A 12402-nucleotide genomic window follows, 5' to 3' on the forward strand; every position below is an offset into this window, starting at 1 on the left:
TGGCCAAAAGATTTTTATTTTCTGGGACGTTTTCTGGACCATTCCCAGATATTTTGGCATGCTGTATTCTAGACTCCATCACTTTCACATTAGGTTATAATTTTCCCCTAGTCTGTTTTACCATAGGTGGTGAGCCTCAAATTGAAGAATGTTTGGGTTTGAGTACAATAGGTGCTTAGTAAACACTGGTTTTCCTATTACAAACAGCAGTAAACTAATGCTTAAGATTTAGCAAGGCTTAAACCATCTTAGTTTCTTAAAGCTCACAGTTGGGAACAGGGTAAGGCTGAATGTGCACAGGTAGGGACATGTCAAATTACTGAATGCCCTGGCTTTCAGTAGCCTTCTCAGATGGGCTCAGGAAGCCTCCAGTTCATCGGCTTTGTTTAGGGCTGCAAGGGCATATACCAATAGGCACGTCATAATTTGCAGGTACTTAGCAGTTACAGGGATGTATCTGTGCCCCAAAGATTCCTCAGCACTAGCCATTGGTTACTTTCATTTTAATTTCATTACATGCTAATATATATCATTACTGTATATCTACCCAAGTTTCAGATCATATGGCCCTTCTGTTGACAAAGACACTAATCTTTCATTTTTTTAACCCAAGACTTCTTGAAAAATTCACTATCTGTATGAACAATTTTTCTAGAGAAGGCAAACATAAGATGAGGCATAATTAACATTTTCCTGGGGAACACGATCAACAAAACAATACTCCAAAATTTACAGCTTATAACACAACTTTTATTAGAAAAGTTATACATAACATAGCATCAACTATTTTCAAGAACAATATTAAACCCGATAAGCAACAAAACCAGACTAACAAAATGTGTTAACAAGAAACTAATGACCTTTCTATAATCAAACATTCAATTATCTACAATGACTTTTTACAAAGGGAGAAAAATCCATGGTTTACAGGCACATATTGAAAATAAAGCTGCAATAGCAATTTTATACAATTACCATTCTCAAGAAACTGAATCATCAAAACAGTAATTACGAGTTCACTAATTTAAAACATTTCACATAATTTAAAATTATTGGGTATACACTGAAGTCTGAGTTTGAAAAGTGATTTTTTTTTCCACAAAAGTGCCAACATTTAAGCTAGAACTTTCAGTGTAATTTTGCCCTAAAAAGTTAAGACATATTTTGAGAATCATAATAGTCACATAATTTCTGGTGCTATCTGGTCTGTTAATAATAAAGCCTTTATTTGGATGTTTTTCTTAAATTACAGGAAACCGGATATAGAATTTCTGTTGCAAAGCCATTAAAAATAAAGTTCCAAACATAGGAGTGTGCAGCATTGGGAAAAGATCAGTACTAAACTTGTAATAAATATCAGAGAAGCCATTAGTTATTAACAGCATTGTCTGCTTAAGGGCTAAGTCAACCAGGTGTATAATTTCCCATCAGTCTGTCCTTTTAGTTGGCATAGCAATTTCTATTTTCATGATCTGAATACTCAAATATATCCAAACATCTTTTTAAAACTTTGATTTATAGCTTCTGGAAAGTTATAAAATGTTTTTATATTTATTCTACTCTAAAAAGTCTACTTTGGCTCATTTTAGAGCCTCACTAAAACAACAGATTTCAGGATAGTCAGGTTCATTAAAAAGTTTCAAATGGAATGACTTACAAAATAGAACACTTTAAACCAAGTTCTATCATTTTGTAGCTGAAGGGTTTTACTTATATATATCACAATTTCACGTGCCCTCTTGGTCATTACGGAATTACACCTTAAAATGTATCTCAAGAGGACAATTTGTTTTGGGCACCATCCCTAAAAATAGGTGTTAAGATTGCCAGTGTTACTAGTGGGAAAAGACAACTTCTGTCAAAGACTCACACCATAGTTCTTAAACTGTCCAGCGTTTTTTTCCTGACATGTTTTCCTTTCCACTGCAATAATGGAGAACTAAGATAAAAATCCTGACTTTCAACTGCTACTCATCATCACATGCGCCAATATTGCACACAACTGTTCTGAACTGTTAAAATGATCTTCTGGGTCCTTGGGTGTGCTTGTTTCTCCATCAGAACACAAACACATTCATATAAGCAGTTTCCCTTAAAGATGAAACTGATAAATTTAAAATACTGGAAAATGAAGAAAAAGGCAGAGACTTTGTACAGACAAAAATCTAAATTTTCTCAAAGGGTTTTGTGTGCCCTACACATGGGGGCAATTTGTATACACTAGTGAAATGAACACTAGCTATAATGCTTCTAGCTGCTCAAATAATGTGGAACCTTGGTCCAGGTGTTGCAATGATGTCACTGTATGGTTCTTCCTGTGTCAGCTCGATAGCTTGTTGCTTTTTAAGAACCAAAAAACTGTAGAATTTTGCTGCAGCTTGCTTTCTGTTTGTGTTTCGACATAACTCAAGCAAACTGATAGATTCAGCTCCAGTTTTAGCAAGAGCTCGCTGAAATAAAACAAAGGAAGAATTAAAGTAATCTCACAGGAAAGTGCTTTTTTTTTTTTTTTTTTTTTAATGTTTGAGAGCCAGAGCATGAACAGGGGAGGGGCAGAGAGAGACAGGGAGACACAGAATTGGAAGCAGGCTCCAGGCCCTGAGCTGTCAGCACAGCCTGATGTGGGGCTCGGAACTTATGAGCTGTGAGATCATGACTTGAGCTGAAGTTGGACACTGAACCGACAGCCCCAGTAAAGTGCTAATTTTAAAAAGATGCTAATTTTGGATACTAGGAAGAGTATACTATGTATTCTGGTGGGAGTGGACTTTTTTCAATATTGAAGGTAAAGGGGAAAAGCAAATGTGATACGATAGTAAAACTGAGCACTAACTCTTCCTAAGATTTCAACTTACTTTTTTTAATGTCTTTGAGAGAGACAGAGAATGAGTCGGGGAGGGGCAGAGGGAGACACAGAATCCGAAGCAGGCTCTGAGCCAAAGTCAGGTGTTTAACTGACTGAGCCACCCAGGCGCCCCTCTATTTTGGGAAACCTTAAGCAACATGCCTGGTATTTCACAGATGCTCAAATGATCCAACAAATACGTTCAATGATCACTAAAAAGTAGGAGACACACAGAGGAATTCTATAAGCCACCACCAGAGTCTACCTTCGCAGCATAACCACTGCAAAGTGTTCACCTGGATGCTTTCCAGGCTTACTCTTTCTTTTTTAAGGCCTTATTTGTTTGGAGGCGGAGAGGCAGCGTGGAGCCTGACACAGGGCTCGATCCCACAAACTGTGTGATTATGACCTGAGCAGATATCAAGAGCTGGACACTTAGTGGACTGAGGCAGCCCAGGCTTACTCTTGGCATATGTATTGGAATACGTAGTGCTGGAAAAAGTGTCACAAACGTAGACTTTCTGGTTATAGCATGTTGCTTTTTGAGGGAGCAATGTCAAGTTTTCACTCAAGTCTTTCTAAGTCTGGACTGGCACACGTACCTGAAGACCATGAAGCATCTGCTGAGTCCTTTTATTCCATCTTCTTTCTTCTTGATCCTGATCACCCCCAGAAGCATCTTCATCCTGAATGAAAATGACCCCACCCGACACATAAAAAAGCTGGCAAAAGTGTTCTGCAAAATGATTTCCTTTATCCTGAAAGGTCTAATTTAAATTGTGTATTGAGTAACAGAAAATATCTGTGTCTAGTATGAACTTGCCTAACTTACAGAAGAAAGTCTTCTGTACCTGTAAGCAAACACTTAACTGAATATATAGCTCATCTCCTTGTGGACTAGTACCAAAGAGCATACAGATTAGCAGACGAGGAAGTACTACTGGTCTGGATAGTGTTTTAAAAGAAATGGGCTAATACTTGATTTTACTTGAGCTGCCTGGCTCCCAGTCACCTGCAGACCTGTCTTCTGTGAAGCTGGCATGGGGCAACTGCTGAGACCTGCTATGCCGGGACTACATACCCATTTCCAAGAACCGGGAGTTTACAGCTTCATACATAATAAAATGCACAAGAATTTTAAATACTGACTCAACACAGTCTGAGATAATGCGGCATACATTAGTGCATAAAAGAGTAGCAGCTCTGGGGCTAAATCCTCACTGTAAAAAAAGGTGGTACTCAAGCACTAAATGGTTATAAAATCTATGGTTGGCATAATGATGATAAATTATAAATACAGATACTCATGAAAATATATACCCAATCCATAACCTTTAGTCTTAGAAGAAACTTAAACTTCCTGGAAGATATTTTATTAACATTTTTATTGTAAATCTAAAATATCTGACAGCATCAAAATAATAAATCCTAAGTTACCTAGAACAGCTTCAAAGGTCCAGAAAGACCCCAAACAGCCAAGAAAAGCCATTCTCAAAGCACCTCTTCTTTTAAAAAAATAAAGCCATTCAAACCTTTCTTTTAGCCAAGTCACATCTCACCCCAATCTAATGAAAACAAAACTCATGGAAAATGGTTATGTGATTTCCAGGCCACAGAGAGCGAGGTCATACCAGAGGCAGACACTAATAGTAAGAATTGGCCACAAGATAATAAAAGCAGGTACAAACCACCTAGACTTTAAGAAATCAGTGAGAGGGCAGTCGTGTGTCCTTCAAAAGCCCACAAGGGAAACAATGAGGTATAGCAGAGCATAAAACTTGATATTCTTAATGATGATCCAGATCATTAAGAATTTGGTTAAATTTTGTTTATGTGTGAACATTTTTCATCACTGTGATGGTCAACATCAATTACCTTAGCTCTAATATGAGAAGTAAAAGAGAGCTGTTTTAAGATTTTTGCTAAATCTGGGATGGGAATTTATTCATCAGATCTTTTCCAATATTTCCTTACCTCCTCCTCCTCATCATCTTCCTTCTCCTTCTCTTTCTCCTTCTCTTTCTCTGGTAGAAGTTCTAACTCTGGAATTAACTGACAGATATTTGGAGGCTCTTCTGGGGGCAGCTCTACAGGGGGGATTTCCACCTGCTCTACCTGCTGGGGCTGAAACAGTAGAAAGAAATACTGAGTCATATTGCCATACTTCCTTAAAACCAAAACTTGATGATCTGTTCTTCTTAAAGAGCTTTAACATTAGGGTACAGAAGAAATTAATCCATTATAATAAAAGTGTTGTGTTCTTATACTTACTTTTTAGGCATCAAATACCTATAAAGTCCATGTGAGAAAGTTGTAACCCCCAGAACTTTGTCTAGTAGCATTTTAGGAATAACCATACAAAACAGACTCACCCACTAACTCTAAGGCAACGCAAAAAGGCTTTAACGTTAAATAGCCTGTACTATCAACCATTACTACATACAACTGTCTTAAGATTATTACAACTAAGCGTGGGCTTGCCTTGGAGTTCTTACTGGCAGCAAATTATAGGAATGAGGAGACTATCTTTCTGAGTCCATCTCTTGAATATCCTTCCTCTCACAGGCTTAATGTAAACAGTGAAGAACATTACAAAACAAGTTCCTCCAGGATAGTAGTACTAGAGTAACTCTCTTGATACCTGTTTCCACCCTCATTCCTGAGCTCATACAGGAAGATGCTCTCCTTGACAACTCTACCATCAGAGGGCACAGGAAACTAGTTCTTAAAATTGGCAGAGGAATCTTCTGCCAAAACCTCCTGATGGAGGCTGAACCAAGAGCCTAAGGTTATAAAAAATCATCCTTTTGCCCAGATTCATTTATTCTATAAACTTAGGATTAGGGAGCCTCACACTACACCTTACTCCCTTTATACTTATTTTAGTTTTCCTATCCTACATGAACTTAAGGGTAGCCAGATGTTACTTCATGACAAGTATATTCTGATTATTTAATAAGATAGCCTAAAACGGTCTCATACTACAGGAACCTGGAACAGAATAGAGAGCCCAAGAATCAACCCATATATATAGCCTACAATGTGGAAATCTTATTTCAATAATGGTTCTGGAAAAATTGGACCCCTATCTTACACCACACACACAAATCAACTCAAAATGTATTAAAGACTTGAATGTAAGATCTGAAACCACAAAACTACTAGGAGAAAACATAGGATGGGTAAGCTCCTCAAAATAGGTCTTGGAAATAAAAGCACAAATAGACCTACATCAAACTAAAAAGCTCTGCAAAGGATGCTATGGATAAAAGGAAAAGGCAGTCTATAGAATGGAAAAAAATCTTTGCATATCATTTATCTGATAAGGGGTTAATATCCCTAATAAAGAATTCACACAATTCAAGAGCAAAAATAAAACCAGTTTGATTCAAAAATGGACACAGGAGGTGAATAAACATTTTCCAAAGACCCTAGAGATGGTCAAAAGGTCCATGAAATGGTGCTCAACATCTTTGAAGCAAGGAAATGCAAATCAAAACCACAATGAAGGATCCCCTCACACTGTTAGAATGACTAGCATCAAAAGAGAAGCCCCTGTGCACTGTTGGTGCAGCCACTATGGAAAACTGTATGAAGGTTCCTTAAAAGATTAGAACAGCACTTCCACTTCTGGGTATTTATCCAACAGAAATGAAATCACCACCTTCAACAGTTATCTGCACCCTCATGTTCACTGCAGCATTATTTATAACAGCCAAGACATGAAAACAACGTGTCCATTAATGGATAAAGATATGATACATATACTATGGAATATTTACCACGAGAAAGAAAATCCTGCCTTTTGTAACAACAAGGATGGACTATAAAGGCATTATGCTACTTGAAGTAAGTCAGAGAAAGACAGATACTGTATGCTCTCACAGGTAGAATAAAAAAAGGTTAATTCATAAAAGAGTACAACAGTAGTTACTAGAGGTTAAGAAGATGGTCCAACAGTATAAACTTACAGTTGTAAGTTCTGGAGATCTAATACACAGTATGGTGATCTTACAAGTTCTCAGGACAAGAAAAAAAGAATCATGTAAGACAATATATATATGTATGTGTGTTGGGAAATGATTTCATAATATCAAATCATTATGTTGTATACTGTAAAGTAATAAGTATGTCATTTGTATCCGTTAAACTGGAAAAAACTGTTCAATCTTGCTGACAAGGAGAAGAAAACCTATTAAAAAACTGGTCAGACACCTGGAACTAGGTGTTAATTACAAAAGTGACAACCTGTGTTCACTTTACTCATGACATATTTGATACTTAAAGAATTTAACAGGTTCTATATAATGATTTTCATCTTTAATCTAGAATTGTCAGATTCACCTGGACTATTGTCTGAGAAAGAAAAATAAATAATAAACTGGACCCAAGTTCAGAATCAAGGATTTCACATTAACCAAGGATGGTCCTGTTAGGCCCCTCTGAAACAAAACTATCCAAGAAGAGTCAGAAAGGCTCAAACTCCCAGATATCTTCTCCCACTTAGGGCACACTGTGTTCACATCTTCGGTTGCTATTCTTTCTCTCTAGACCGATTCCCTGCCATTAATACTTCATAAGAGCTCCTTAGATAACCTTATTACTAGGGATCTAAAATTCTTAATAACGGATATGCTTACTTACAGGGATCACAGGCTCTGGGTCAATTTGTCCTGCTTTTCGCTTCACTCCCTGGGGAGGTGGTGGGGGCATGGCTGAGTCATCCAAGTTTGTCCTGCTGGTCTCCATCACGGACTCCTGGAGGCGGCTTGGTTCTTCCAAAATGGGCTCATCTGCAATTGGTCATATGAAGAGGACATGTGGATCATACAGTCTTTAATAATATTTTAGAGAATTTACTTTTAATATTAATATATTAAGAGTACTTTTTCTCTAATGAAGAAGGCCAAATAAATTTTTACCACCTCTCCCCCCGACAAATATTACTCAAGTTGTCAATACATTTAAAGGTGGAAAAGGGCCTTAAAAGGACAAGTTTCACCACCTCCAACCCAATGCAGGATAATCCTTTTAGCAGAAGATTACTCAGCCAGTCCTACTTTAAACCTTTCCAAAAACAGAAAGCTTATATTTAACAAAGAAATCGAACACTATAGTAAGGAATGTATTTCCAGGTCCAAAAATTTGAGTATACCCCTTTGTTCCCGATTTCTTCTACTCTGCCAATATACAGGTAAGTCATCAAGGAACTATTCTAACAGAACATACCGATAACATCACGCTGCTGGTGCTGCTGCTGCTGGTCCTCTCTGGGAACCTCTGGATTTTCAAATTCTTTGAGGAATTCATCCAAATTATCAGCCTCTCCTCCTTTCCTCCTTTTTCTAAGATCTTCTGGTACTAGTGGTGTAAGACAGCGTGTAAAGAGCTAGGGAAAAAAAAAAATCTCAATTATAAAATAAAAATCATATTAAAATCCACCACTGACATTTCTATTTTCCATTAAGTACATTTTAATATAGTTGTATGATTTCTACTTCATGTTAAATCCACACTTCATTCCGTCTTAATTTTTAAATACAGGTTAACAAATTATTAAGTACAGCAATTTCAGAAAAATCAATAAAGAAAAATTATCCACTATCCTGTAACCTGGAGAGAACACTAAAATTTTAAATTTGTTTGCCTGCAGTTTATTTTCATAGTCATACACTTACTCTAACTGGAAACATACCAAGTGGTTTTACATACTGTTTTTTTTTCACTTAGTTAATGAGATTTCCATATAATACTATCACTTTTAATTTTAATAACTATTTAATATTCCACAGAGTGGAGATATATATGTACATGTGTACATATCACATTTGAACCATTTTTTTGCTATTTTGTTGTTGCTCTATTGCAAACACTGTAATGGACCATACTCACAGAAACGGTTTTCCATATTCTGAATTACTTCCTTAGGAATTTTCCTAATAATGAGATCACTAAGTCAAAGAGTAGAAATACCTTGAAGACTTTCTTCCAAATAATTCCATCACTCAGATTCCAATAAATAAATTTTACAATAGCATGGCTGCTCTGAAATACTTTCTAGTAACATCTATCGTAAAATCAATTCTATGCATATTTCTACTTTAGAATAACAGTCTAATAGTACTGCTTCACTCAGCATTCTCCACTTTTGGACCTTGTTTTGGAATAGTATGGAACCTAAAATGAGTAGAAAAGAGCCTAGAGATGAAAGTAATTCTTATTAAATAAATTTAAAGCCAGATAGTTTTGTTTTGTTTTGAGAGTGAGCAAGTGCACAAGCAGGGGAAGGGCAAAGAGAGAGAATCCCAAGCAGGCCTCAAACCCACAAACCATGAAATTGTGACCAGAGTGGAAACCAAGTGTTTGACGCTCAGTGGACTGAGCCACCCAGGCGCCCCATCAGAGAATTCTTTATTCCAGGAAAAGGAGAACCACACCATGGTTTGGCTTGAAAGCGGTATCTAAGGATTGTAGACTTGAAGTACAGTGTATGCTAAGGTAATAGAATTAGTAATTTATCAGAGAGAGGTTGAGGAGAGAGAATTATTAAAAACCGCAGCAGCTTTTTCATACAGAAAAAATTCCTTCTGCATCTTTTAGAAATGCAGGTGTCAACACAATCTTTCAGATAGGTTATGTTCAGTATATTGTGATTTAAGTAAAAAAAAGTGCCATATAGTTGAAAATACTTGATCAAAAATGATTCAAAAGTTTTAAAAATTAACTTAAAAAAATTCTGCAAACTCTATTACCTTCAGTAGTCTGTTATTCCATAAAGGCTGAGCAGGTAAGGAGAAGAGTTTTTCCACTCCCCCTGTTTCTTTCCACATCATCAATTTCTTGGTGGGTGGTGCCAGATCCAAAGTAGTAACAATATCAGAATAATCACTGAGCTGGGCTCTAATGGTCTTACTATCCAACTCTTTGACACTATCAACAATCAGCTTCCTCTTCCTCTTGGCTTTTGTTTCTTTGACTGGAATGATAGAAGAAAATAAGGTCATTTTCCTGTGAGGCCATCATGAAATAAAGAGCCACCAGAGTTGGTCTCATTGTATCCCTGCTTTTCTATACACCTGGTAGAAAAACATCAAGAGGGCAGAATCCGTTTTAACTGACGTTTCTGCAGTACCATGTAGAACAGAGACTGGCATACACAATAGGTGCTTGATAAAAATTTGCTGAATGAATATTTATAGACTTTAGGCACAAAATGAGTAAAATAATTCAAGTGCCAATATATTTTTCCCATGTAGGTTTACAGTGTAAAAAGGAACCTATCATACTTGATTCAGATCTGGGCTCAAGAACTGGGTTTTGTAATTTATTATTACCCAAGTGACCACTTAGAAAAGTTAACTTCATCTTGCTTATCCCTTTATTTTCTCACTTGAAATAATGCCAACCACTTATAGGAGTTGTAAAATACTTAGTCTTCTGTAAATGGTTGCAATTATTATGATTTTTAGTGGAGAAGTTACAATTCACATATGGCACTTGTACAAGCAGACTGATGAAGTAAAACAAAAGCCCACACCCAGATGGACCTGGAGCTCTACTCTCCATCCTGCCTGTACACTCACTCGTAATCCTTACCAAAAACTCAGCAAAGTAGGCAGCATTCTCTCAATTTCTTAGGCTACAAATTCCTCAACATCACATCCTGTCAGAAATGTTATACCTCCACGATTTTTATGTATAAAACATTCAGGGAGTTCAGAATTCAAGATTCAAAAAGATGTTATACAGTGACAGCCCCTGTACAACACTTATTCTCCAGCTACTGAGTTCCCGTCTCTGAAAGTTGAAGTTCTTAAAACAGACTGCAAATTCTGATTATTATTATTATTATTATTTTTTTTTTTTACTATTTTTTTAGAGAGTGCAAGTCAGGGGGGAAGGGCAGAGTGAGGGGGACAGAGGATCCCAAGTGGGTTCTGTGCTGACAGGCTGATGGTAACGAGCCTGATGTGGGGCTCAAACTCACAAACTGCAAGATTACAACCTGAGCCGAAGTTGGATGCTCAACCGAACCACTCAGGTGCCCTCTGATTATCCTATTTTAACCAGTGCGGTGTACCTATTTTGCCTTTATTTATAGCTCTCTACAAAATTGGTCACTAATACAGTACATATTGTACTTACTCATGCTCCCCTAATTAGTACTTAAGTTCCATGGGATAAAGACTTGTTCTTTGTTCTATTTTCAGTTTCTAAATAGATGTCTACCAAGCACTCTTTATATACCAGAAGCCCAAGGCAATTTTTGGTGATCAAATTCTAGTTTTAGGTAGAAAAAAAAGTTTATCTTGTTCTATTTAAAAGTGATAGCTGTATCCTGAATTATAGTGTAACTAATTTCAAGTATTCACCCCAAAGTACCCATAAACCATCTAGAAATTTTAGTTTCACATCTAATTTACCTATCTTAAATTGCCCCTTTTATTGAGAAACAGCACCCCAGTATGTTTGGCTTTGTTTCTTTTTTTTTTTTTTTTTTTTTAATTTTTTTTTTTTTTCAACGTTTATTTATTTTTGGGACAGAGAGAGACAGAGCATGAACGGGGGAGGGGCAGAGAGAGAGGGAGACACAGAATCGGAAACAGGCTCCAGGCTCTGAGCCATCAGCCCAGAGCCCGACGCGGGGCTCGAACTCACGGACCGCGAGATCGTGACCTGGCTGAAGTCGGACGCTTAACCGACTGCGCCACCCAGGCGCCCCTTGGCTTTGTTTCTTAATAAGCACTAAAAGTGCTTATTTTAGAATCACATTTCCAGTTAAAAAAATAAAAATAAAAAAAGAATATGCTTAGCTTTTCCCAGATTGTAGCCCAACTCTACAGAACCTAGAACTTTGGAAGTAATCCATCTTGTAAAATGCCTTGTAATGTTTTCTAATTGTTACCTGTGATCTTTTTTGGGAACCCCCAAAGACTAAGATACACGTTAGCAAAAAACGTGTTCTCTATATTTCAGAGCGACCTGTACAGATATTCTGTAAGATATCTGGATTATAACTGAAGATTCTATAATAGATACCTGACAAAAAGAAAGAAGCTTAGTTATCTAAAACAAGAGTAGCAGATTAGAGAGAGCAACCAGAACTAGGACCTTATATTCTAAATTTTATATGTCGAAAAAGTCTGTTTGCTCACCAGTGATATCAATAGGTTCCAAAGCAAAGGCTTCTTCCTCATTTGGAACAAGTGTTGTCTGATCAGTCATAGTTGGCATTGGTTCAACAGGATCCACCGAATCAGGACTATCAGGCCCACCCACTATAAAAACAGAAATTTGGTCACAAAAGCCTTGGGTATGTAATACATCTCCTACAAATGGCAGGGCAAAAATCCCCTTGAGAAACTGAAAGAAACCCACTGGTACCAATAACCAACACTTTTCTAGTTATGAAGGAGTTGCTCCAGACGTGAACCCTACTGGCCACAAAAGTGGAGGGACAGAGTTAAACATGAAAGAGAATAAGAACCAAACACTGTTTTTAAGAAGATGTACAATTCATTAAAAGCTGGAACTTTTAGTTTACGGTCGTCCACATT

At 37.1% G+C, this 12402-nt stretch overlaps 1 protein-coding gene across 2 annotated transcripts in view; it reads right to left on the bottom strand.

Annotated features, from left to right (window-relative positions):
* Positions 1-728: 728 nt before the first annotated feature.
* RAD21 (RAD21 cohesin complex component) overlaps positions 729-12402 on the bottom strand; it is a 30004-nt gene continuing 18330 nt past the window's right edge. For both annotated transcript variants that reach the window (XM_047074126.1, XM_047074127.1), the window contains 7 exons: positions 12001-12123; positions 9598-9821; positions 8075-8234; positions 7490-7638; positions 4820-4969; positions 3448-3531; positions 729-2450 (listed from right to left, as the gene is read on the bottom strand). In XM_047074126.1, coding sequence (XP_046930082.1) covers positions 2259-2450; positions 3448-3531; positions 4820-4969; positions 7490-7638; positions 8075-8234; positions 9598-9821; positions 12001-12123 — 1082 coding nt within the window. In that variant the 3' untranslated portion in view covers positions 729-2258. The remainder of the gene's footprint in view (positions 2451-3447; positions 3532-4819; positions 4970-7489; positions 7639-8074; positions 8235-9597; positions 9822-12000; positions 12124-12402) is intronic.

Source organism: Lynx rufus, unplaced genomic scaffold (genome assembly GCF_022079265.1).
Source record: "Lynx rufus isolate CCGP_SWC_20201006 ecotype Redwood Valley unplaced genomic scaffold, mLynRuf1.p SCAF_12, whole genome shotgun sequence".
NCBI lineage: Eukaryota > Metazoa > Chordata > Mammalia > Carnivora > Felidae > Lynx > Lynx rufus.